The 25,401-nt window shown below is 40.3% G+C and overlaps 4 protein-coding genes and 1 non-coding gene across 5 annotated transcripts; 3 read left to right on the top strand and 2 right to left on the bottom strand.

Moving 5' to 3' along the window:
* The first annotated feature begins 7,527 nt into the window (after positions 1-7,527).
* On the top strand, positions 7,528-7,634 carry LOC125586593. Its single transcript, XR_007323130.1, has one exon. It is a non-coding gene; the product is annotated as a small nucleolar RNA R71 (small nucleolar RNA).
* A 3,439-nt stretch (positions 7,635-11,073) lies between these two features.
* LOC106396853 (acetylglutamate kinase, chloroplastic-like) lies at positions 11,074-12,640 on the bottom strand. Its single transcript, XM_013837352.3, has one exon. The coding sequence runs from the start codon at positions 12,280-12,282 to the stop codon at positions 11,257-11,259; it is 1,026 nt and encodes a 341-aa protein (XP_013692806.1). The 5' UTR covers positions 12,283-12,640; the 3' UTR covers positions 11,074-11,256.
* Positions 12,641-17,709: 5,069 nt separating this feature from the next.
* LOC106395083 (dehydration-responsive element-binding protein 2F) lies at positions 17,710-19,038 on the top strand. The gene has a single exon (XM_013835610.3). It carries the CDS (start codon positions 18,032-18,034, stop codon positions 18,830-18,832), a length of 801 nt encoding a protein of 266 aa, XP_013691064.1. The 5' UTR covers positions 17,710-18,031; the 3' UTR covers positions 18,833-19,038.
* Positions 19,039-19,474: 436 nt separating this feature from the next.
* Positions 19,475-21,542, bottom strand: LOC106396855 (adenylosuccinate synthetase, chloroplastic). Its single transcript, XM_013837355.3, has 3 exons — positions 21,150-21,542; positions 19,872-20,876; positions 19,475-19,791 (listed from the first exon to the last, which is right to left on the bottom strand). Exons 1-3 carry the CDS (start codon positions 21,447-21,449, stop codon positions 19,621-19,623), a joined length of 1,476 nt encoding a protein of 491 aa, XP_013692809.1. The 5' UTR covers positions 21,450-21,542; the 3' UTR covers positions 19,475-19,620.
* A 1,701-nt stretch (positions 21,543-23,243) lies between these two features.
* LOC106393328 (glutathione S-transferase T3-like) lies at positions 23,244-23,972 on the top strand. Its single transcript, XM_013834038.1, has 2 exons — positions 23,244-23,559; positions 23,653-23,972. Exons 1-2 carry the CDS (start codon positions 23,244-23,246, stop codon positions 23,970-23,972), a joined length of 636 nt encoding a protein of 211 aa, XP_013689492.1.
* The last annotated feature ends 1,429 nt before the right edge of the window (positions 23,973-25,401 follow it).

The raw sequence follows: 25,401 nt of genomic DNA, 5'->3' as shown, positions 1-25,401 counted from the left end.
AGAAATAATTAAATCTTGGGAGGCCCAAGCCTCAAAGGTGTTAAGGGGGGGAGGTACGAGGGGATAGGGATTAGAACAGAGTTTCACTTTTCAGTTCTGGAACTACTTTAGTCCTGTCAGTTTTTTTATCTCCTCTCCTGTCTATTATCTCCACACGAGAGCCACTTAAAACCAGGAACTAACAAAACCATGAAAGATCTACTTAAAAAATTGTTCTTGGATGCATTCTTCCGCGCAAGTGTGTATTTATTATAAGAATATGTCAACTAAATCTCCCAACAGTCCTTACGGCTTCAACAGACAAACAGCAAGCTCCGCATAAGTTCAACAACGGGAACCGGCGACAAAACAGCAGAGGACGCGGACGTGGTCGTAACTACCAGCAACGATCATGGAACAACAACTGGCCAAGTCAAAACGCAAACAACCAGTGGCCAATGCAATACTTTCCAGCGCCAATGATGCAATGGCCAGGCTATCCTTCACCATGGATGCAACAAACAAGAGGGATCCTTGGCTCTGCTCCTCAACGTCCTCCTCAAGCCCTCTTAACCGATACGCAGCTACAGCCAACAACTGACTTCGCTCAAGCATTCAACACAATGATTCTTGCCGATCCAGGAGCTGCAAATTGGTACATGGACTCTGGTGCTACAGCGCATCTGGCCTCATCGTCAGGTATTTTAATCTCTCCTCTTAAACCTTGCACCGGAAACGCAGTCACAGTAGGTAACGGTTCTCGTATTCCAATTACTCTCTCTGGTTCAAGCTCTCTCTGTTCACTCTCTCGACCTCTTTCCTTGAACAATGTTTTTGTTACTCCTAACATTATCAAGAATCTAATCTCTGTTCGTCGGTTTACTAATGATAACTGGTGTTCGGTCGAATTCGACCCTTTTGGTTTTTCTATAAAGGACCTCAACACCAGGAGGATTCTGCTCCGCAGTAACAGCATCGGAGAACTCTACTCCGTGCCCTGCCAAACAAATAAACCGACGACTTCAGCTTCTCCAACCGCTCTCGTTGTCGCAGATCCTTCTACTTGGCATAAGCGCCTAGGGCACGTTAACGATGCCTCTCTCAATTCTTTAATTTCTGCAAAATCTATTTCTTCTAATAAAAGGCAACTTCCAACTTGTTGTGAAGCTTGCCAAATGGGTAAACACTTAAAACTTCCTTTCTATGATTCAAATAAAACAGTTTCTTCTCTTTTTGAAATTGTTCATTCTGATATTTGGACCTCACCAATTTCAAGCATCAGTGGGTTCAAGTACTATGTTCTATTTTTGGATCATTTTTCACATTTCTTGTGGGTTTATCCTCTCAGATACAAATCCGAGGTCTTTTCTAAATTCACTCATTTTTCGGCGTATGTCAAGACGCAATTCAAAACAACTATTCAATCATTCCAATGCGACAACGGAGGCGAGTTCAACAATGCCCAATTCCACAACTACTTCTCTTCAAATGGAATCGTTGCAAGATTTTCGTGTCCTCACACCTCTCAACAGAATGGCCGTTCTGAGAGAATGATACGAACAATCAACAACACCATTCGAACTCTCCTCTTTCAAGCGCGTCTGGCTCCAACATATTGGATAGAGGCCTTACACACCGCTGTTCATCTTCTCAACATTCTCCCTTCCTCTACCATTCAAAACAAAACACCTTACTCTCTCCTATACCAAAAAAACCTACCTACTCCCACCTACGCACCTTCGGGTGCCTCTGCTTCCCAAACATAAACCACTCTCACCTTCATAAACTTGCTGCCCGCTCCACACCATGTGTCTTTCTTGGCTATCCTACAAACCATAAAGGATATCGCTGCTTAGACCTCAAAACAAGAAAAATCATCATCTCCCGTCACGTCATTTTCGACGAGACCATTTTTCCCTCAGCCCAAACACATTCTACTCCAGCCAAAAACACTTATACCTTCCTTGAAAACACTGAAACTTCCCCTGTTTTCAAACAGATTCTTCAAAAACCGATGGTGCCGGCCCATTCTCTTTCTGGCCTGACCATACCGCCTGCTGTAAATCAGCCGGCTCCGGTCCACTCCTTACCTCCTCCAACACGTCATCCTATGACAACACGGAGTAGGGACGGAACCCGCAAACAAAAATCTGTTCTTTCCCTCCACACCACAGTTTCACCAATTCCAAATACCCACCTTCAAGCTCTTAAAGATCCGAACTGGAACCCTGCCATGACTGTAGAGTACGATGCATTGATTAAGAATGAGACGTTTAAATTGGTGCCTAAACCACCTGACACTAACATAGTTCGTTCCATGTGGTTGTATAAGTACAAACTTGATGCAGATGGCAATCCAGTTCGCCACAAAGCTCGCCTCGTGGCTAATGGGAAGTCTCAGGAACAAGGGCTTGACTATGACGAAACCTTCAGCCCTGTGGTCAAGCCCGTAACGATACGTACCGTTCTTCATCTGGCCCTTCAACGCAACTGGGAAGTACATCATCTTGACGTCAAGAATGCCTTCCTCCATGGCACCCTCGACGAACCGGTTTACATGCATCAGCCGCCAGGTATGAAGAATGAAACAAACCCTCACCACGTCTGTAAGTTGGAGAAGGCACTCTATGGCCTCAAACAGGCTCCGAGGGCATGGAATGCTCGTTTCTCCTCTTTTGTTTCAGGTATCGGCTTCCAGAAGAGCAATAGTGATACATCTCTCTTCGTCTACGACAAAGGTGATCAGCAAGCTTTCCTCTTACTTGATGTTAGGAGTTTTCAAGGCTCCTAAGACAAATGCTGTAGTATAAATGATTGTCGAACCAGTTCTGAGGGATATCAAAGCACTGAGAATGCAAGTACTCACTTAATCTAAGTGCAACCAATGATTTAGATGGGTTTTAAGCTATGACTAAAACTAGAAAGCAATAACAGAATGATACTTCTTGACTAAGGGAAAAGAGAACTCATGGGCATAGGGATTAGACCTTGGGTGATCAAGTATCGAACTAAGGATGGCAAATGATCAATCAAACTATCAACCTTAAGCCTAGACACAATTCTAAGCAAGCTCTATGTCTAGATGAATGCTCATTTGCTAACATATCTCAAACATCAAATGTCTTTGGTTGAATAATATGAAAGCAATCATTACTAACAAGTCTATTAGCTATCTTAGCATCTTTAACAACAAATGTCTTTGGCAAAGTATACTAAAAGCCTAGGAGAGTTGTCTCAGGCATTTCATCAAACACCTTTCGGGTGGGAAATGCCTATTGATCAACTTTTGAGTGGCCAACTCAGAAGATGCATTAAGAATACTCTACTAGCAAGGAACAAGAATGATCTACACTAAAACATCCTAGAACTAACCTAATCACCCTTAATCTCCCTAACCCATGAATTCAAAAGGTGATTACTCACTAATCTCCATGATTCCTCTTAAACCCATGTTGGATTTCAGATTAATCATGTAGAGAAACACAGGAAATAGATAAGAACACAGAATTCTCAATAATAAACTGATCAATTGATTCAAAGAGATGACTTTCCAAAGGTTTTTTGGTGGTTTTTCTAAGAACAAAGATGATCCCCCTCTTGGTGGCTCCTAGAGTATTAAAACATAGGTTTAGAAAATAAAAACGTGCATAATGAAATGACCAAAAGGCCCTTGAGAAATCACAAGTTCGAGTAGAAATAAAACGCGCAGCGACCTCAGCCCGTCGCTCCGACAAGTCGCTCTAGGCTTCGGGAGCGACCTCGCTGTGTCGCTGCGAGAGGTCGCTCCGGGTTCCTTCTCGCGTCTCTGGGTGATGAAACCGCGAGCGACTTCTCCCTGTCGCTCCCATAACGTCGCTCTCAGCTGGAGCGACCTCGCTGTGTCGCTCCGAGAGGTCGCTCCGGGCTCGTTCTCGCGTCTCCGAGTGATGAAACCGCGAGCGACTTCTCCCTGTCGCTCTGGTTAGGTCGCTCCAGTAGGGTGATCAGAGCGACTTGGTGGTGTCGCTCCAGACTGGTCGCTCCCATGCCTTGCTCGCCCAATGACCACTCTAAACACTCATTTTTGAGCTCCAAATGCCTCCAAGTGCCTCCAAGAACTCCATGTGGTACTCCAATACCTAATAAGGACAATGAATGCAAAATGCAACCTAGACATGGCTAAATCCTAATCTATATGATGAAAATGCTCATGGATGAATGGATAAAACAATGTAAATATGCAAGATATCAACTCCCCCAAACTTGTTCTTTACTTGTCCACAAGTGAACTTTCTAGAACTCATAGGGAAAGAGGTTGAAGGTGGGAGCTCATAGCCAAAAGAAACACCACTAGCAAACACAATTAGCACACTCTCTTATTACACTCTAGCTTCTCTAGGCCTATCTCAACTCCTTTTGTCCCTACACTCATCATCAAGCATCCACACATTCAAATCTGCCAACTCTCACATTCATTAAGCATAAGATATCAAGTGAATTCTTGCAAATGGTCAGTTGGTCCAAGTCATTTGGTTGGGTAAGGGAAGGTTTTTATTCAAGTGATTGAAGAGGTTCAAAACATATGATCTTTAAGGTGGTTTACTCTCAAAACAAGTAGCCTTGACATTGCACATAATATATCTAAGAAAGGGACCAACTCATGCATACAATGCTCAATCTCCATTGTTCTACCCTTTTCCCAAACATATAAGTTACACATTCACTCTCAAATGTCAAACCCAACTCACACCTCTCACCAAAAGATTCTAAAAACATCAGCTCTTTTTCCTTGAAATCTATAAGGGATTTTTCACAACCTCAAAATGTCTCTCAGCTCCTAACAACTTTGCTAGCCCCCTTTTTCTTTCTTTTTCTTTTCTTTTCATATTTTATTTCTTTTTTTTTTTTAGATGGGGGCCAAGACTTTTCATAACTTGAGCTAGAGGTTTTTTTACTTATCCCAATAAGACAATTCACTTAAACACAAAGAGTCATTTCTTTTCCTTTTTCATTGCTCCCAAATCATAATCACAACTCTCACCCCCCACCTATAGCTAGACAATAGAGTGCCCAATCTAGCAAGAATGAAGATCAAGCATTGTCGTTCCCGATACTCTCAGCATTATGCACATGTAAAACTTTCCGAAGAAGGCCTCACTCATCAAACAATGAAAGCTTAAAAGGAAGGAAAGGTTTTGGGAGTGGTCTACCACTAGAGTTTGTCAGAATAAGATTGGCATAAAGGATGTGACAACTCAGGTGTGTATAGCCATGACTCAGTACACAAGGGACCATGAGCAAGAAGCATTAAGTTCGTTTAGTTCAAATAAGGTTGTAGTTGGCTTCAAAGACTGAGTTTCAGCAATCAACAAGTTTCAGGAAGAGTTTGCAAGGCTCGAAACATACAAGTCTTTTTGAGAGGTGCAAAAGCTACTCAGGTGCAACGTAGTGTTCTTTACAAGGCATTTAAAATCATTTCTCCCAATGCAAGTAAATGCAACCTATGTGCTCTAGACTCTCCTAGAAATGCCAAAGATGCAAACTAAATGAAAATTTTTTTTTTTTTTTTTTTAATGCAAATATATATGTATAATGCAATGCATGAGACTCAAATCATCAAAGCAAATGTGATCAAATACTTGGTACCTCCCCCAAACTTAAATAACACAGTCTCTGTGTTGTCAAGGAGAGAGAGATACCCAAAAAGAGAAAACTAATATGCAAAAACGAAATGGTATATACAAGGGAAAGTAGTGGGTTACCTTCTATGGAGAATGAGTAGGGGGAGATGCTCCCTCCTCATCGTCCTCAGGTGGTAACTCTTCAAGGTGCTCATCAGTAAGAGTGTCCATCTCTTCAATGTAGAAGGCTTGCCCGAACACAATTGGTTTCTTCATTTTCTCCTTGATGTCAAAGTGGAGAACATGCCCTTTACCCAAATGGAGATCAATCGTGCCCGCTTTCACCTTAACAATTGCTCCTGCTGTAGCTAAGAATGGCCTTCCAAGAATCAATGGGTCCTGAGCCTCCTCACCCATCTCAAGCACCACAAAATCTGTAGGTATCTCATACCTTCCAATCTTCACATGTAGGTCTTCTAAGATGCCCACAGGGTACTTCACTGAACGATCAGCTAACACCAGAGAGAGTCTACACTTCTTGTACTGAGTGAATCCCAGCTTCTTTGCAACAGACAAAGGCATCACGCTGACACTAGCTCCCAAATCGCAGAGACATTTCTCAAATACCATAGGTCCAAGAGCACAAGGTAGTGTGAAGCATCCTGGATCCTCTAACTTCTCTGGAACATCAAGCCTTTGGATGATGGAACTGCACTCATGGGTAAGAATCATCATGCTTTCCATTTCCTTCTTCTTTGCAGCTACAACATCTTTCAGGAACTTGTTGTATTGAGGAATCAACATGAAAGCATCGATGATGGGCATTGCAACCTGAGCTTCACTCATTTGCTTGTCAAACAAAGCCTTGTACTTCTCTAGCAGCTGCCTCTTGAATCTACCAGGGAATGGTAGTTTGGGTTCATAGGGAGGAGGAACAAAAGAGTTCTCACTTGCTGGAGCAAGAACTTCACCATCTTTCACTGTTTTCTTCGCTTCCCCAACCTTTCCTTTACCCTTGGCTTCCACAATCTTCTCCAAGATTTCATCATTGATTTTCTCATCAACAATCACCACTTCATCATCTAAGTTGATGGCCACCTCTTCACCTAGTTTCTCAGCATCCCTGGTGAGGGTTGTAGGAGGTAACTGCTTACCACTCCTAAGGGTGATAGCTTTGGCCTCCTTGGGGTTTTGGTCAGATTTTCCAGGTAGAGATCCTTGCTGGCGAGTCTGGTGAGTGTTCATGGAAGCAAACTGATTCTCTAAATTCTTGACTGTAGAAGCAAGATGTGAGAACTTGTTGTTGAGCTCATTGTAGCTTCCATCAATCTTGGAATGAAGGTTTTTCAACTCATATCCAACATGCTTCTCACTTCTAGTCTGAGACTCCAAGATTTGTTTCAGCAGGGTGTCAGTGCTGCTCTCTTGAGGAGCAGAGGAACCAGATGAGGGGTTTTGATGAGGTTGATAGCTGCCTTGCTGGTTGTTTCGAGGCGGATAACCACTCTGTTGGTTGTGGGGATAGGATTTCTGTTGGTAGTTGTTGTACTGAAAGTTGGGCTCTTTTTTGTACCAGCTACCATTGTTGTTGATGAAACACAGCTCTTCCTGACCTTCCAAACCCTCAACCTCATGGACAACAGGTGGTGTATCTTGGCTTGGGTTACCAACAAAGTGCAGGTGCTCTTGTGTGGCTTTATCAGCAAGGAGGATGTCTATCTTATCCTGTAGAGCTTTCAACTCCTTCCTCGTCTGCTTATCATCTGTTCGACTGCTTCTGTCGTGGTCTCCACTGTAGACTGCATCACTCTTTACCATGTTGTCAACCAGCTCCTCTGCATCTTCCTCAGTTCTCCCCAAGAAGAACCCATTGCTAGCTGTATCCAGTCTGGCCCTGTACTTAGGAAGAGCACCACGGTAGAATGTGCTCAGCAAGCTCTCCTTAGAGAAACCATGGTGTGGGCATTGAGCTTGGTAGCCCTTGAATCTCTCCCAGGCTTCACTGAATCCTTCCAAGTTCTTCTGTTGGAAACTGGAGATCTCATTTCTCAGCTTAGCAGTTCTTGAGGATGAGAAGAATTTCTCCAAGAATGCTCTCTTGCACTCATCCCAAGTGGTGATAGAGTGGCTGGGTAGAGACTTCTCCCACTGACGTGCCTTATCCCCCAAAGAGAAAGGGAATAGCTTGAGCTTTAAGGCATCTTCGGACACACCATTGGTTTTTGACAACCCACAGTAGCTGTCGAACCTATCCAAGTGATCAAATGGGTCCTCCAGAGCCAAGCCATGATACTTGTTGTTCTCGATCACGTTGAGGAGTCCTGACTTGACCTCAAAGTTGTTGGCTGCCACAGCTGGTGCTCGGATTCCGAATCTGTGACCATGTATGTTGGGGCGGTCGTAAGTGCCAATGGGTCGAGCTGCCCGCGGTTGGTGTTCTGCCCCTTGCGGTGGATCTGCCATATCAATATCCAAGTGGGCCTGGTGTTCTTCTTCTCTTCTAGCTCTAGCACACTCCCTCTCAAAAGCTCTGATGTCTGCTACTATTGGAACTAGGTTTGATGGACCCCTGCTCCTCAAGTTCATACACCTGAAAGTGAAAGGTAGGTGAAGAAGAAGAATCAGTAACAAAACAAAATTAAAATGACTTAGTCTCAAGCAAGTGACTAAATCTCAATGTTTAAATCTACTCAGAATTTGGCAACGGCGCCAATTTGATGTTAGGAGTTTTCAAGGCTCCTAAGACAAATGCTGTAGTATAAATGATTGTCGAACCAGTTCTGAGGGATATCAAAGCACTGAGAATGCAAGTACTCACTTAATCTAAGTGCAACCAATGATTTAGATGGGTTTTAAGCTATGACTAAAACTAGAAAGCAATAACAGAATGATACTTCTTGACTAAGGGAAAAGAGAACTCATGGGCATAGGGATTAGACCTTGGGTGATCAAGTATCGAACTAAGGATGGCAAATGATCAATCAAACTATCAACCTTAAGCCTAGACACAATTCTAAGCAAGCTCTATGTCTAGATGAATGCTCATTTGCTAACATATCTCAAACATCAAATGTCTTTGGTTGAATAATATGAAAGCAATCATTACTAACAAGTCTATTAGCTATCTTAGCATCTTTAACAACAAATGTCTTTGGCAAAGTATACTAAAAGCCTAGGAGAGTTGTCTCAGGCATTTCATCAAACACCTTTCGGGTGGGAAATGCCTATTGATCAACTTTTGAGTGGCCAACTCAGAAGATGCATTAAGAATACTCTACTAGCAAGGAACAAGAATGATCTACACTAAAACATCCTAGAACTAACCTAATCACCCTTAATCTCCCTAACCCATGAATTCAAAAGGTGATTACTCACTAATCTCCATGATTCCTCTTAAACCCATGTTGGATTTCAGATTAATCATGTAGAGAAACACAGGAAATAGATAAGAACACAGAATTCTCAATAATAAACTGATCAATTGATTCAAAGAGATGACTTTCCAAAGGTTTTTTGGTGGTTTTTCTAAGAACAAAGATGATCCCCCTCTTGGTGGCTCCTAGAGTATTAAAACATAGGTTTAGAAAATAAAAACGTGCATAATGAAATGACCAAAAGGCCCTTGAGAAATCACAAGTTCGAGTAGAAATAAAACGCGCAGCGACCTCAACCCGTCGCTCCGACAAGTCGCTCTAGGCTTCGGGAGCGACCTCGCTGTGTCGCTGCGAGAGGTCGCTCCGGGTTCCTTCTCGCGTCTCTGGGTGATGAAACCGCGAGCGACTTCTCCCTGTCGCTCCCATAACGTCGCTCTCAGCTGGAGCGACCTCGCTGTGTCGCTCCGAGAGGTCGCTCCGGGCTCGTTCTCGCGTCTCCGAGTGATGAAACCGCGAGCGACTTCTCCCTGTCGCTCTGGTTAGGTCGCTCCAGTAGGGTGATCAGAGCGACTTGGTGGTGTCGCTCCAGACTGGTCGCTCCCATGCCTTGCTCGCCCAATGACCACTCTAAACACTCATTTTTGAGCTCCAAATGCCTCCAAGTGCCTCCAAGAACTCCATGTGGTACTCCAATACCTAATAAGGACAATGAATGCAAAATGCAACCTAGACATGGCTAAATCCTAATCTATATGATGAAAATGCTCATGGATGAATGGATAAAACAATGTAAATATGCAAGATATCATTACTCTACGTCGACGACATTCTCATTACGGCTTCATCACCATCGTTAAGAAACAAGATCACTTCGCTCCTCAAACAAGAATTTGAGATGTCAGAAGAAGGCCTCCTCAAATATTTCCTCGGCATCAAAGTAGACTATAACACCAAAGGAATGATGCTCTCTCAATCAGCATACGCAAAAGAGATTCTAACACGTGCATCAATGGAGAACTGCAACCCCATCTCTACCCCTGTAGATCTAAAAGCGAAGCTCTCAAGTGACGAAGGCGCCCCAATCGACGACCCGACCTTATACCGAAGCCTCGCAGGCGCTCTACAATACCTAACCCTGACTCGCCCAGACATCCAGTATGCAGTCCAGCAACTTTGTCTTTTCATGCATGATCCGCGAGTCCCTCATTTCCAAGCACTCAAAAGAGTATTGCGCTATCTCCAAGGAACCCTCACGCATGGCCTACAACTCTACAGAAGCACTTCCTCAACGCTTACAGCGTATACTGATGCCGACTGGGCCGGGTGTCCAAACACACGCCGTTCGACATCAGGTTACTGCATCTTCCTCGGCGACAACCTGGTCTCCTGGTCATCAAAACGTCAACCCACAGTATCTCGGTCCAGCGCTGAAGCAGAGTACAAGGGAGTGGCGAATGCAGTTGCAGAAACGTGTTGGGTACAAAACCTCCTCCTGGAGCTCAAGTGTCCAATAAAAGCTGCGACACTAGTTTATTGTGACAACATTAGTGCTGTCTACCTATCCACCAATCCTGTGAAGCACCAACGAACGAAACATGTCGAAATAGATATACACTTTGTCCGTGAGAAAGTTGCGATGGGCCAAGTGCGGGTGCTTCACGTTCCTTCGTCTTCACAATTCGCAGATATATTCACAAAAGGCTTACCAAGCTCACTCTTCAATGACTTCAAACACAGTCTATCCGTTCGAGCTCCCAACGATTAGACTGAGGGGGAGTATAAGAATATGTCAACTAAATCTCCTATATTCTTGGATAGTTAGAGAATATCCCTACGATAGTGGAACAGATACTCAAACGTGATGTATATAACAATTGTATCGTGTACGTTTATGATCAAGGGAAATACATAAGATTTCATTTATACTTTACAGTTAACTTGGATCTGTAATGGCAAAAAAGATCAACCGTCTTTGTTAACTGAACTGATATGCCAAAAGTGTTTATTTGATTGAATCAGATAGAACATAGGTTGACATATATAGAAACAGAACAGAGCTAAGCAACAGGTACTCAAACACCTATCCTTAGAACAGCTTATTGTCTTCAAAAATTTATAACTTTTCAAGACCAATGATAATCATTAGAAATCAGAAACAACGAAGTTGCAAATGCAAACCACAAGAGCTGCCAAAAAAATTGTCTTTCTAAGACTCATAAGCAGCGATCATGAATGTATCTTGCCTACACACAGGCATTGGCATTCTCAAATACAAAACCATGGATCACCTATAACATCACATTTCATCCAGTAATCATAGTTCCAGCTCCTTCATCAGACATGATCTCATGAAGCAAAGAATGCTGCCTCCTCCCATCGATAATACTCGCCGTCTTCACTCCCTGAGCAAGTGACCTTATACAGCACTTCACCTTAGGAATCATCCCACCACCAACTTTCCCATCATCAATCATCCTCTTCACTCCCTTTATATCAATCTCCTTCACCAAGCTCCCCACATCCTCTCTATCCTCCAAGATCCCCGCCACATCAGTCAACAGAATCAGCTTCTCAGCTCCAAGCGCCGCCGCGAGCTCCCCCGCCACCGTATCCGCATTGATGTTATAAGCCTGACCAGCTTCATCCGCAGCCACAGAGGCAATCACCGGAATGTAACCGGATTCTACTAAGGGACGCAACACGCTCGGATCAACCCTCGCGACTTCTCCGACAAAACCTAACTGATCCGAGTTAGGAACAGGCCGCGCGGTGATAAGACGACCGTCGTGTCCGGACAGCCCAACAGCGGTGGCTCCGGCGGCGTTTATTAAAGAAACGAGATTCTTGTTCACTTTTCCGACGAGAACCATCGAGACGATCTCCATCGTCGTGGCGTCGGTGACGCGGAGTCCGTCGCGGAACTCGGCCGGGATGTTAAGCTGTTTGAGGTAGCGGTTGATGTCGGGACCTCCGCCGTGGACGAGGATGGGGCGGAGACCGACGCACGCGAGGAGGACGAGGTCGGTGACGACGGAGGCTTTTAGCTCCGGCGAAGTCATGGCCGCGCCGCCGTATTTGACGACGATGGTTTTGCCTCGGAATTTTTGGATGAAGGGTAGGGACTCGGAGAGGATCTCGAATCTATAATCCGGCGAAGGTGTGTCTGAAGGCGGTGGTGATACGGCGGCGTTTACGGATAAACGGTGGTGGTGATGATTGTTGCGAGGTGGAAAGCGGAGGGATGGAGATTTGGGGGTTAGGGGTTTGAGAGGATTGGAAATGGAGAAGGAGAAGGATTTAGGCGGCGTTTTGGATGTGACGGTGGCCATATCTGAGTGAATCCTACCGGAGTAGGCGGCGGAGATAATACTGAAGCGAGAGAGTCTCTCAGGTTTAGTTACAAATTAGTTAAAATCTTCAGCGGTGTATGTCGCAGGCAAACAGTAATGAACCAATAGTTACTGTCGACCTGGAATTTAAACTCAAAGACTCTGTCCTAAATCTGAGATGCGAACCAAAGACTTCAATCGGTACCCAATTCAAACAGTAAAAATATCAAAATTGAACATCATGTAACTAGGTCAGACGCGTTATTTTGGTCTCAACATGATATGAATCTGAAGATTATGAACGGCTATCCAAAGAACTTTTTCGAAAAACTTTTGAAATAGTTTGATCTGATTATCCGAATTAGTATCTAAAAGTATTCAAAATTTAAATATAAACTACCTTAACATATAATTTCATGTTTATTCTGATATAATATAGAAATTATATGAATCTGGAGTAGCCACGAGCATTTCGTTTTCGGTTTTTTAGCTTTAAAGATATAAATTTCGTTTGGTTATTTATGAAATTTGGTTCAGTTATTTTGGTTTTGGTTCTGATAATAAAGTTGAAAACTGACTAGTATCCAAGTATTTTTTTGGGTCCAATTTAGTTCTGGTATTTCATGTACTTTTGTAAATTTAGATCAATTTTATGGATAATTCAGATTTTTCAAATAAAAATATCGGGTAATTCAACTTCTAGATAAAATATCAGGTAATTCGGCTTCCAAATAAAACATCTGGTAACTTGAATATTTGAAATATTTTGTATAACAAAATATTTTCATAATTCTGGTTTTTGGGATAATTCAATTTCCAAATAGCATTGTTAGGATATTGGGTTATTGCAAAACTAAATATATTAATATTTTACGTAAAACTCTATTTCTAAGTATTATTGGAGATTTTCTGACGAATTCCAGAGAGGAAATTCTGACGACCCATGTATATCATAGAAAATTCTTTGAAAAATATTCAGGAATCAATCAAAAAAATCCTATGAATTTCTGACGAAATTAAAGAATTTTCAGCAAAATAAATCCGAGGATTTTTGTCAGAAATTTGTAGAAAATAGTTCGACGGATTTCCAGCGAGTACGGCCTGTTTGTTTCTCCATCCGAATGAGTCATCTGTGTGGAGATGAAAGTTTTGTTCGTTTAGTAACTAAAAGTGCAACTCATCCAGCCGGATGACTTTCGGAAATTTAGGCTTAGTTTTAAAGTCCATTCAGCTGAACCAATTTGGACCATTTGAATGGAGATGATTCATTCAATATGGTATAATGTCTATTATTCCCTTGATGTAATTCACAAATTACAAACCTAAAAATCGCATTTCCGGACATGAAAACTGACAAAACCACAAAAACGCATTTTCCCGCGAAAACCTAAAAACAAAATTTTCACGCCAAAACCCTAAAAACGCATTTCCGGACAAAATTGCAAAAACGTGTTTTCCCGCCAAAATTACAAAACGTGTTTTCCCGCAAAAAAATCGCAAAAATGTGTTTTCATGCCAAAACCACAAAAACGCGTTTTCACGCCAAAACTCCAAAACACATTTTTCCGCCAAAACACAAAAACATTTTTTTCCGCCAAAACCGAAAATGCGTTTTCTCATCAAAATGCATTTCCTGCCAAAACTGCAAAACGCGTTTTCTCGTGAAAACCGCAAAACATGTTTTCCCGCCAAAACGCATTTTCCCGTAAAAACGTGTTTTCCCGCCAAAACGCATTTTCCCGTAAAAACGTGTTTTCCCGCCAAAACGCATTTTCCCGTAAAAACGTGTTTTCCCGCCAAAACGCATTTTCCCGCGAAACCCGCCAAAATGTATTTTCCGCCAAAATGCATTTTCCGCAAAACCCGAAAATGCGTTTTCATGCCATAACTACAAAAATGTTTTTTCACGCCAAAATCGCAAAAACGCGTTTTCCCGCCAAAACCGTAAAACATGTGTTCTCGCCAAAACCGAAAATTGTTATGTTCTTGCCAAAACCAAAAAAAACTTTTTTTCCCGCCAAAACCAAAAAAATTTGTTTTCCCGCCAAAACCGAAAAATGTGTTTTCCCGCCATAACCGAAAATCTTGTTTTCCGCAAAACCGCCGCAAAACCGCAAAACCCGTTTTCCCACCAAAACCACAAACATGTTTTCTCGCCAAAACCGAAAATTGTATTTTTCTCGCCAAAACCGAAAAATCTCATTTTCCTGCCAAAACTGAAAAATGTGTTTCCCGCCAAAACAGAAAATTCGTGTTTTCCCGCCAAAACCTCAAAAATTCGTTTTCCCGGCCAAAACGTATTTTTCCGCCAAAAGCGCAAAAACGCGTTTTCTCGCCAAAACCAAAAATTGTATTTTCCCGCCAAAACCGAAAAATCTCATTTTCCGCCAAAACCGAATTTACAATCGGTTTGTTATTAATACTATTTTTAGTTTGAAACTCTAAAGTTTTTTTTTAATACATGTTTATCTATTTTTTTATTTATTAGAAGTTATTATTGTAGTAAAATTTTAACATATGATTAAATCAACACGAGGGTATTTTGGTAATTTGTTTACTAAACTCATTTGGATGGAAATGAAAATAAAGAAACAAACATAAAATCCATTTAGATGATTCATCAAGATGAGCTATCTGGATGGACAAACAAACGGTCACAAAAATCTGAATAGATTACCTGGATAGATCATTCAAATCTGGATAGATTATACAAATGAATCATCTGGATAGATCATACAAATGAATCATCTGGATAGAGATGAAAGATGCTGAAACGAACAACCCCTCCATCAGGAATCAGCTGTTCTTGTAGTGACTGAACACTCAATTTGGTAAAAGCCCCTTCATATTCCATTTCGTCTATGCATGGCAAACGTTCTTATAGTGCATGCTTGTCATCAAAAGCTCCTTGAATCTGCCAAGAATACTTTAGCTCGAAAAGCTCTTCCGCATTTCATTCCCTCAAGGTACATTTGACTGCTTACACTCATTTCAGATTCGGTTAAATCTATTTGTAACTTGTTTTACTGAATCTGGTGCAGTTCATATCTACGCATGAGCAGGCCCGGTCCATTAATTGAAAATCTCATGCAGGGCCCTAAGCTAATATAGGAAAAAATACAAATAATGAAAAATTGTATGTACAATTTTGAAATATTTTCCATGGGCCCTAAGCAATGGCTTATGTGGCCTACCCTATGGGCTGGCCCTGCGCATGAGGTCCGAGCAGCTTGTATACAGGTCCTGTTCTCGGCCATGTACCATCTAAAGTCCACACTTCTCCCTTTTGCATCTTTTTTTTTTTTTTTTTTTTTTCCCTTTTGCATCTTATCTACTGAAACTTGCCTCAAGATTTCTTGAACAAGGATCCGTAAAGATACCAGAAGACACAAGTCACAGAAACGATGTTATGAAGCGTCGTTTTCTTTCCACATGAAACTAGTCACGTTATGCTCGTGATATATATATTGTTTTGTGTAGGAGAAGCTGGCTGGTGCAAAACTGATGGCATCACTCATGGAGAGTGAAGACGTGATACTGGAACACATATTCTAAGGATTGCTCGAAGCAAGATCAGTTTTGTCGAAAGCATTGTCAGATCCTTCTCAAAACGTACGTGAAGTCTGTGATGAGCTATTGGCATGTATAACCCCCACGTAATGTCTTTTTCTCCACTAGGATCAGATTCTATACATATTTTTATGATATATTTTACCTTTTCTCCTTTTTGTGTGTCACGTGACGAAGAAATTTGTATGTATGTGGCATTTGTAGCAAGCGATGAGCCTAATCTTTTTTTTTTTTTGTATTTTTCTCATGGAAAATTAACTTTTTAAGCAAAATAAAAAAAGAATCAGTTTAAAATTACACCAAAAAAGTATCAATTTAAAATTTTATTTTATCTAATGTCGTATAAATTGTTTATGTTCTGCTAGAAGTTGCTAGACTAAAATCGAATATGAACTGAGCTAGCTGAATTAAGCCTACTGCTACATATTTGTAATACCATAACAAATCTTATTGGTCTCATATTATTGGTCTCGAGTATGAGCATACGGTCAAATAAAAAATCGACACTCATATAATGAAGTCATATCTTATTGGTCTCACAAAATCGACACTCATATTAATTATGAATTGTCGTTTTCTTTCCACATGAAACTACTCACGTTATGCTTGTGATATATATTGTTTGTGTACTCTTCATAATATGAGTCTCGATTTTATTGGTCTCGAGTATGAGCATACGGTCAAATAAAAAAGAATTGGTCGAATGTTATGTATAATCACTTTTATTTTACTATTAATAAGTAAATGGATTTCAATAAGCAACGTGTTCATTAGATGTGGGGGGAATGATCATGCGATATAGATGAAGGGAGCGGCGAATAAATCTGAAGAATCTCTAAAAACACTTAAGAGTACATCTTCACGATCGAACACGTGATTCTTACGTGTGTGTGGCTCGTGACTTTGCCTCTGTTTTCTCACTTCACTCCAATTCTCCTCGTAAAGAAGACAACCAAAATGATAGAAAAAATAATAAACCCAAAAGCTTTAAAGTGTCTCAGGAAAAGAATCATAGGGAAAAGACCTTTACATTTGTCAGGGAAAGACCTTTAAGTTTGTCTGACTATTTATCGCTCTAACTATAGCATATTAGTGGCACATAAACAAATTGAATCCAAATGAACAATTATATTCAAAAGTTAGAGAAAACAAGTCGAGTCAAATATTCGTCTCAATTTCTTTTACATAACAATGTGAATGAATTTGAACAAAAAAAAAAACAATGTGAATGAATTATTTACAAAATTTTAACATTATTTTTCAACATTTGAATCACCACACAATAGCAAAATCAAAATTTAAATAATTTGATTTGATTGGTATGATGGTTTCATAATGAACAAAGTTTCAACGCAACAGAATTGAGCAAAGTTAGATGTACAATGTCATTTTTATTAAAGTTTGTCCAATGGATTCAGAACCAATAAAAAATGTTTACACTTTTCTTTTGTTTTCATTTGTTTGTAGTTGGATCAGTGTATTCTTTCAAACCAAACAAATAAAATCGACATTCAATTTACTGTGTCTGAACTAACTAAATATTGTTAGTTCAATTGAAAAAATATTTAAACAATGTATTAACTAATGTTTGAGCATGTGTAGGCCAAAACTAATGTTACATAATGTGGTTTGAGATTCGGATCAGAATTTCTTATTAATAACAAATGTGTCTGAATTGATTTTTCTTTTAAAGATTTTATTAATATATAAGTGGAAATGTATTAAAATGTGCCAAGCTTTAACGGAACAGGTAAAAAAAGGTTTCAAAGGGTAAATATTGCTTTCAAAATGTAAAATCCAAAACGAATGGGATTAGCAGAATATGCCTAATCGTCGCTAATGGATTGCCATGAATGTGAAATTTCTATCATCAAAGTGGATAATACTATGGTATTACTACTACTCTTTAAAATAAAATTTGACATCTACAACTAAGGATTACGAGATTTATCTTTATTAATCTTCTCCGACAAGAAAAGAAGAGGACACGAGATTTTTTTCTCTCTCTCAAAATAACAGAAGAAAGCAACGGTCACATGCGCGGGTGAAAAAAAAAAATTCTCTGTGAAGTGAAGGGAACCGTGACACTTATTTAAACACTCAACTCTTTCAAAGTTTCCTATTATCATCATCACATCCCTCTTTTCTTTCTTTCTTCTTCACTCTCTGCAACACACAAATGGAAAAACCATCCTCAATGAAACAATGGAAGAAAGGTCCTGCCCGTGGCAAAGGCGGTCCACAAAACGCTCTTTGCCGGTACCGTGGAGTCAGGCAACGAACATGGGGCAAATGGGTGGCTGAGATCAGAGAGCCCAAGAAAAGGGCAAGACTCTGGCTTGGCTCTTTCGCTACTGCTGAAGAAGCAGCCATGGCTTATGACAAAGCCGCGTTGAAACTCTTTGACCATGAAGCGTATCTCAACTTACCTCATCTTCAGAGGAAACAAGGGCCTCCTGTGAACAACACTCAGAGGTTTAAATGGGTGCCTTCAAAGAAGTTCATCTCTATGTTTCCTTCTTCTCGTGGTTTGCTTAACGTGAATGCTCAGCCTAGTCTTCACATTATCCAACAAAGACTAGATGAGCTCAAGAAAAATGGACTTCTATCTCAGTCCTATTTCTCTACTAGCCTTCTTGATGAAAAAACCAGCAAGATGTTGGAAGGTGATGATCAGAAGAAACCAGAGATGGACCTGAACGAGTTTCTTCAGCAGATGGGAATCTTGAAGGATAAAAGTAAAGCAGAAGCAAGTGAAGTAGCAGAATGTCATTACACTCCACCATGGAGCGAACAAGAAAAAAGTGGAGGTCCTTTCACAGATCAGAGTTTAAGCTGGGAGTCGATGATTGATGAGATGCCAGGAAGTGACACCTTAGTTATGCATTTCGACTCCAATAATTTCGGAAGTTATGATGATTTTGAGGATGATCTAGGCTTCCCTTCCATCTGGAACTTCTGTGGAAGCTTAGATGAGTGAGAGGTACTTCTTGTGGATCAGGTTCAGAAGTACACGTGTGGAGTTAGGCTTAGTGTAGTGCTTTTTGGACTAGTGTAACATGATAGCTGCATGGATAGAAAAGGGATATGCTCAGAGTGCAGTCTAATGAGTCAGTGTACTTCTGAATATGAACGAGTTGTTCTATGTTTTTCTTTTTGTTGTAAGCATGTTCATTCCTTCCTCTATACTTCATCTCAAGAGTAATTAAAAAGTACTGAAACTCAAGAGTCCTAAACAATGTTATATGTAACCATGCACAAAAGCTTACCTACCATGGATAACAAAAACAGTACATAAAGATCATGGTTGGTATGAACATATCTACCTGTAAAACAAGATGTGCCTTCAAAATAGACCAGCAGCACAAACTTGCTGTCAAGAAGAGAAAACGACAAAACTGAATAACACATAAAGACTCATAACATGATGCATTAGTACCCTAAGAAAGGTTTCAATGCCAAGACTAATCAGAATCTGAGGGAGGGAGGCATTAGAGACTAGTCCTATTCTTTTCATTCAATGTCTAAACAATATCTACAGATCTTCTGAAAGGCCGAGAATGATCTTGAAGCAGTAGAAGGAAATAGAGTAAAGATCAAACATGAAAACATAAACTTCAAAAATTCAACAAGCTCATTCCTTATTCCTCTTTTTTATTCCAATATAAGAAACAGATACATTAGTCACTCCAAAGCAAGTGTAATCATCTCAATTAACTTGATGCTTCAGTCTGTGGAAGAGCCAAAAAGAAAAGCCTAACCTAAAACTCATTTATATATAAGGGCATCACGACCGGGGCCAATACCAATGTAATGAATGGGCACACCCACTAGTTCTTCAATCCTCTCAACATATTGCTGTGCAGCCTTGGGAAGATCAGCGTAGTTTCTTATTGAGGATATGTCAGACTTCCATCCAGGTAACACTTCATACTCCACCTACCATTCATTTTCACATATAAACAAGAGTTTATTCACCATTCTAGACAGTCAAACATATGTCAGAGAACAACACTTACTTGCAGTTCTTCAAGAAGGCGAAGGTCACCAGGGAAGGAGTCAACACGGGTGCCATCACTCTTTTTATAAGCCACACCGAGCTGGATCTCGTCTAGGTCGGAAAGTACATCAAGCTTAGTGAGATTAAGCGACGCAAATCCATTGATCTGGCAAGAGAATCTCAGGGCAACAAGGTCAAGCCAGCCACACCGACGAGGACGACCAGTTGTTGTCCCAAACTCCTGTCCAGCCAACCTCAGAAGGTCACCACCTGGTCCCAAATTCTCCGTTGGGAATGGTCCTGAACCAACTCTTGTAGTGTATGCTTTCACCACTCCAATGAGATCACCAACTGCTCTTGGAGCTATACCAAGACCGGTACAGATCCCACCAGCTGATGGACTAGAGGAAGTAACAAAAGGATAAGTACCAAAGTCAATGTCCAACATCGTAGCTTGACCACCTTCAACCAAAACCTTCCTCTTCTGAGAAATTGCATCATTCATGAAATGCACCGTGTCAGTTATGTAAGGCTCTAATCTCTCAGCGTATCTCTTGTACGCTTCAACTTCTTCCCTAAGCATCTCCGGAGTATACTTAAACCCTTTAAACCTCGCAGCTGCATCCGCTAGCAAAACCTCAAGCTTCTGAGGCAAAGTATCCATGTGCCTGAGATCACCAACTCTAATCCCATTCCTTATCACTTTACTAGAGTAGCAAGGACCTATTCCTCTCTTAGTCGTGCCGATAAACGATTTTGCAAGCTCGGATTCTCTGAGACCATCAACCTCTTGATGGAAATCAAACAAGAGATGAGCACGGTCTGAGACCAAGATTCTTCCTTGGCAGGAGACGCCGTTGGACTCAAGACCATCAATCTCTTTGAAGAGACCTGGCAAATGCACCACGACTCCGTTGCCGATTACACAAGTGGTGCCCTCGTTGAGTATACCTGAAGGCACAAGGTGTAGAGCAAACTTCTTTCCCTCTGAGTTGTAGATAGTGTGTCCAGCATTAGCTCCACCCTATGGTTAAACCACAAAACAAAGAAAGACTTAGACTTTGCAACTGCCCTCTATACAAAGTTAACAACTTTCAATCCAAAACAAAGAAATAGTTAAACTTTGTAACTGCCCTCTTTACAAAGTTAACAACTTTCAATCAAAAACAAAGAAAGACTTAAACTTTGCAACTGCGCTCTATACAAAGTTAACAACTTTCAATACTAATGTTTGTGATTCTCTGAGATTAACGAAAGGGTCACAGAGAATCTGAGGATAAAGGTGTGAGCTTTTTACCTGACAACGAGCAACGATGTCGAAGTGTTGAGCTAAGATGTCAACGAGTTTGCCTTTGCCTTCATCTCCCCACTGGCAACCTAGCACGCCTGAGACTTGACTCAGTGATCCAATACGTCCGAGAGGTTGCTCAGTGGTGGTTGAATCAGCGGTAACGCTTAGTGACGCTGAGACAGTTGGACGCTTAGGAGAGCAGGGTAGGAAGCTACGAGGGTGGAGGGGAAGAGGATAGCGGCGGTGGCATGGACCTCCGACGGCGAATCTCGGCTTGGAGTCTAGAGAGAGAGAAGAGAGAGACATCTTTGGAGAGAGTCAGAGAAGAGCTAGGGTTCGCCGGCACTCGAGAAGAACTTTTTCAAAATGACCGTTGTGCCCCCTCCACATGGAATATGTTCTCTGAATCAACAAAGTTGTACTGAACCGGGTAGAACAAACCGATTTAGCAAAGGAACCTTCAAAACGTGTTCCATATAAAATTTCAATCCAGATATCGGTTCGGTTTAAGTTCGGTTTTTTTCGGTTTTTGGTATTTCGGTTAGTAAAATATAACTACTATTTTAAATCCATATTTACTTCGGTTCGGTTCGATTTATATACCGTCGGTTTTCGGTTTATTCGGTTTTATACCAAAAAAACATAATTATTTAGTTTGAGATCATATTATATGAATTTTAGAGTCATATTGTCAACACAGTCATTTATTAAAAATATATTACATGTTCAAATAAATGAACAAAAAAGTAAAAATGCTTCTACCATCAAATAAAATAATCAAATCTATAACTAAAATCAAAGCTTGGAATTTTGAAAATAAATATGAAACAAAACAGAAACATCAAAGAAAATTTATTTCACTCTTCCATATTTAGTGTTCATTAAAGTCATGCTTTTTAAATTGAACAAGAAACTCTGTTTGTTTACAGATAAGAAAAAAATTGTGAAATTTTTTCATTAATTATTGTCCATCAAATTTATAATCTTCATATTAATTTAGTGAAGACTAAAATAAAGCAAAAAGATCAAAAGAAGACTTAGAAAATAAGATGTCTGAATTGCGATGTATTGTTATTTAATTATAGTTCAAGTGTTTTACAAATTAAGGTTCTTTATTACTATAAAATTATGGTAATAGTTATTAACACAAATTTAACTTATGTAACAAAATAGATTTTCATGTATTGTTATAAAATAGATACATATTTACATGTTTCTACTTTTAATCGGTTTTGTTCAGTTTATTCGGTTTAATCGGTTATATACCAAACCATATCCAAATCCTACGGTTTTTATAACTTTATCGATGGCTCTCGGGGATGAAGGAAAACAGCGACCTATCTATCGGTGGCTCTCGGCGACGAAGGAAAACGGCGACCTCTCTCTCTATCGGTGGCTCTCTGAGACGAAGAACGACAGCGACTTTTGCGGCTCAGGCGAATCGAAAGGTAAAGCTGCGGTTATATGTTTATATGTTTCAATCTTTCAATTATGCATGTCTTAGATTCTTCATCGTCAATTTCTAATATATATCCTCTAATTTGTTTTGATTTGTTTCTGTCTTTTTTTTCTTTAGGTGGTTTGATCAAGACTCAAGAGGCATGATCCAAGTTCGTCAAACAAAGGGCCTACGATTGTTCATACAAGTAAAGCATATCTCTTTGCTCTGTTCAATTGCATAAAGCATTGTATTCGTTGGTGGTTTTTCATTTATGGTGCTCCGTTGAATTGGATAAAACCTTTCTCTTTGCTATGTTGAATTGGATTATCAATGATTTTGTTTGAAATGAATTGAATCGTTGGTTAGTGTTAGGTTAGGTAATAAATAGATGTTTAAGTGGTTAGTATTAGATTATGGTTGTAATAAATAGATTTTTATGGTTAGATAGGAATCAATGGTGTAGTGTGATCAATGTGTTAGATATATGTCAACTCGGTTTGGTTGGTTGTGATCAATACATTGATTACCGTGTTCTTCTCTTCAGTCTTTAAAAATCTTTCCTTCTCCTCTTTCTTCAATACATTGCTCACCGTGTTCTTCTCTTCCCATTTTCTCACATATGTTCTTTTATTTCCCTTTTCCTTGAGCTTCCTTCGGATATGGATTCTTATCCATCTACGCAGACTTCAAAGTTTGTTGAACTACTTAATGGTCAACAAAGTATTTTCTTTGGTAACTATGAAGATAGTTCGACACTATCTTCATCACAAGTTCATTTTCTAGGCACTCTAGGTTCCGAAGCTTCAAACTTTGGTGGAGACACTGCTGCAGACCGTAGAGAACAAAGGAAGTGGACGCCAACAGATGATGTTGTGCTCATCAGCTCGTGGTTAAACACGAGCAAAGATCCTGTTGTTGGCAACGAGCATAGATCAGACGCTTTCTGGAAAAGAATAGCAGCCTACTTTGCGGCAAGTCCTCGGGTTGATGGCTGCTAACAGAGAGAGGCAAGTCACGACAAGCAACGTTGGCACACGATCAATGATCTTGTTTGCAAATTTTGTGGAGCCTATGAAGCTGCAAACCGAGAGAAGAGTAGCAGACAAAATGAGAATGATGTTCTCAAACTAGCTCATCAAATATTCTACAACAACCGTAAGAAGAAATTAACGCTTGAACACGCTTGGAAGGAGCTGCGCAACGACCAGAAGTGGTGTGACCTTGCTACTGCTAAAAACGAAGGGAGCTCTAAAAAGAGGAAGTTTGAGGACGGTGCAGATTCATCAAGCTCTCAAGCAACTGAAAACAAGCGTCCCCCGGGTGTTAAGGCCGCAAAGATGAGTGGTAAGAAGATGATGGCAGAGGAGAATGCGCTGAATGAGTTTTAGAGTATGTGGTCCATTAAACAATAGGATTTGGCAATGAAAGAACGATTGTCTAAGATGAGCCTACTTGACAGTCTTATTGCAAAAAAAAAAAGAACCTCTAGCTGAGTATGAAGAAGCCATCAAGAAAAAGCTTATTAATGACTTGTTGTCTAATTAATTAGTCGTCTAAGTGTAGTTTTGTTTCTTGTTCTGTTTCTTGTTATGTTCATGTTATGTTAACTTGTTCTCATACTAAAATGTTGTTGTTATGTTTATGTAGTTCTCACGATGTGTAATGTAGTTAAAAGTTTGTTTAAAATGTTCTTGTTTATGTAGTTGAACTTGTTCTCATGCTAAAATCTTCAAAGTTTCTAATGCAGGTGAGAGAGTACACGTTGGGAAACAATGTTCGTATGTCGGAGGAAGACAAGAACATGAGAAAAGAAGTGATTTGTTGCTGTTGATGGTCTTGTTGCTGGGAAACCCGTGTGTCATTTATTTGTTGTTGTTGAGAGAGATCTGATCATCAATCACGAGTGTCCATATCTTGTATTCTTGTGATGTAATGAAAGTGGTTTTGTATTCTTGTCACATGACAGTGAAAGAGTGTATTCTTGTGTGTGTTGTTTGTATTTGTATGTGTGTGTGTGTTGTATTCTTGTGTCACGAGACAGTTAAAGAGTGTTATGGAGAATGAATGTGTGTGTGTGATGAGAATGTATGCGTGTAAAACAATTCTTCTCTTTCTCACATTCTTCTCTCCATTTTGTTTCTCACAACGTTATCTTTTTCTCTCAATTCTCTTTCTCTATTATCTTCTCTGAAACAATTTATATTTTGTAAACAAGAATCTAAAACAAACCTCTCATGGCATCTTCTTCTCATAACACTTTCGAAAGGTCAACTGATGAAATTTTCAATCAATATTTTAATCAACATTTTGATCAAACATTTGAGAATCTGTTCAATGATCATGGTGATCAAGAAGATGAAAGGAAGACAAACGAGTTTTTATCGAAGGAAATCGTAAAGAAAGCCATCTCCAGTTATGGAATGGTTATTTCAGTGACACTTCAACATATCCTGAAAATCTATTCTGACGACGATTTAGAATGAACAAGTCATTGTTCATGCATATTGTTGATCGCCTCTCCAATGATGTTCAATTCTTTCGTCAAAAGAAAGATGGTATCAGAAGGCTTGGTCTCTCTACACTTCAAAAGTGTACATCAGCTATTCGTGTGTTGGCATATGGTTCTTCGCTTGATACGGTCGACGAATACCTCAGGCTCGATGCAACTACTACTCGGTTATGTGTGAAAATTTTTGTGGAAGCAATAATAAATTTGTTTGGCGATGAGTACCTAAGAAGACCAACACCAGATGATCTTCAACTTCTACTTCATATTGGAGAGCTTCGTGGATTTTCCAGGATGATAGAAAGCATCGA

The sequence above is a fragment of the Brassica napus genome, chromosome C4 (assembly GCF_020379485.1).
Source record: "Brassica napus cultivar Da-Ae chromosome C4, Da-Ae, whole genome shotgun sequence".
NCBI classification, from domain to species: Eukaryota; Viridiplantae; Streptophyta; class Magnoliopsida; order Brassicales; family Brassicaceae; genus Brassica; species Brassica napus.
Note: the sequence above shows the minus strand (reverse complement) of the source record. Positions and strands in the feature narration are given on the sequence as shown.

What these genes read in the sequence shown, in the direction of transcription:
- LOC106396855 (XM_013837355.3), bottom strand. Translation starts at nt 21,449, where the DNA reads ATGTCTCTCTCTTCTCTCTCTCTAGACTCCAAGCCGAGATTCGCCGTC. An exon ending in ACATCGTTGCTCGTTGTCAG is followed by an intron (nt 20,877 to 21,149) that starts GTAAAAAGCTCA and finishes GTTTAACCATAG; the next exon opens with GGTGGAGCTAATGCTGGACA. An exon ending in GCCTTCTTGAAGAACTGCAA is followed by an intron (nt 19,792 to 19,871) that starts GTAAGTGTTGTT and finishes AATGAATGGTAG; the next exon opens with GTGGAGTATGAAGTGTTACC.
- LOC106393328 (XM_013834038.1), top strand. Translation starts at nt 23,244, where the DNA reads ATGGATTCTTATCCATCTACGCAGACTTCAAAGTTTGTTGAACTACTT. An exon ending in AGCAGCCTACTTTGCGGCAA is followed by an intron (nt 23,560 to 23,652) that starts GTCCTCGGGTTG and finishes AATTTTGTGGAG; the next exon opens with CCTATGAAGCTGCAAACCGA.
- LOC106395083 (XM_013835610.3), top strand. Translation starts at nt 18,032, where the DNA reads ATGGAAAAACCATCCTCAATGAAACAATGGAAGAAAGGTCCTGCCCGT.
- LOC106396853 (XM_013837352.3), bottom strand. Translation starts at nt 12,282, where the DNA reads ATGGCCACCGTCACATCCAAAACGCCGCCTAAATCCTTCTCCTTCTCC.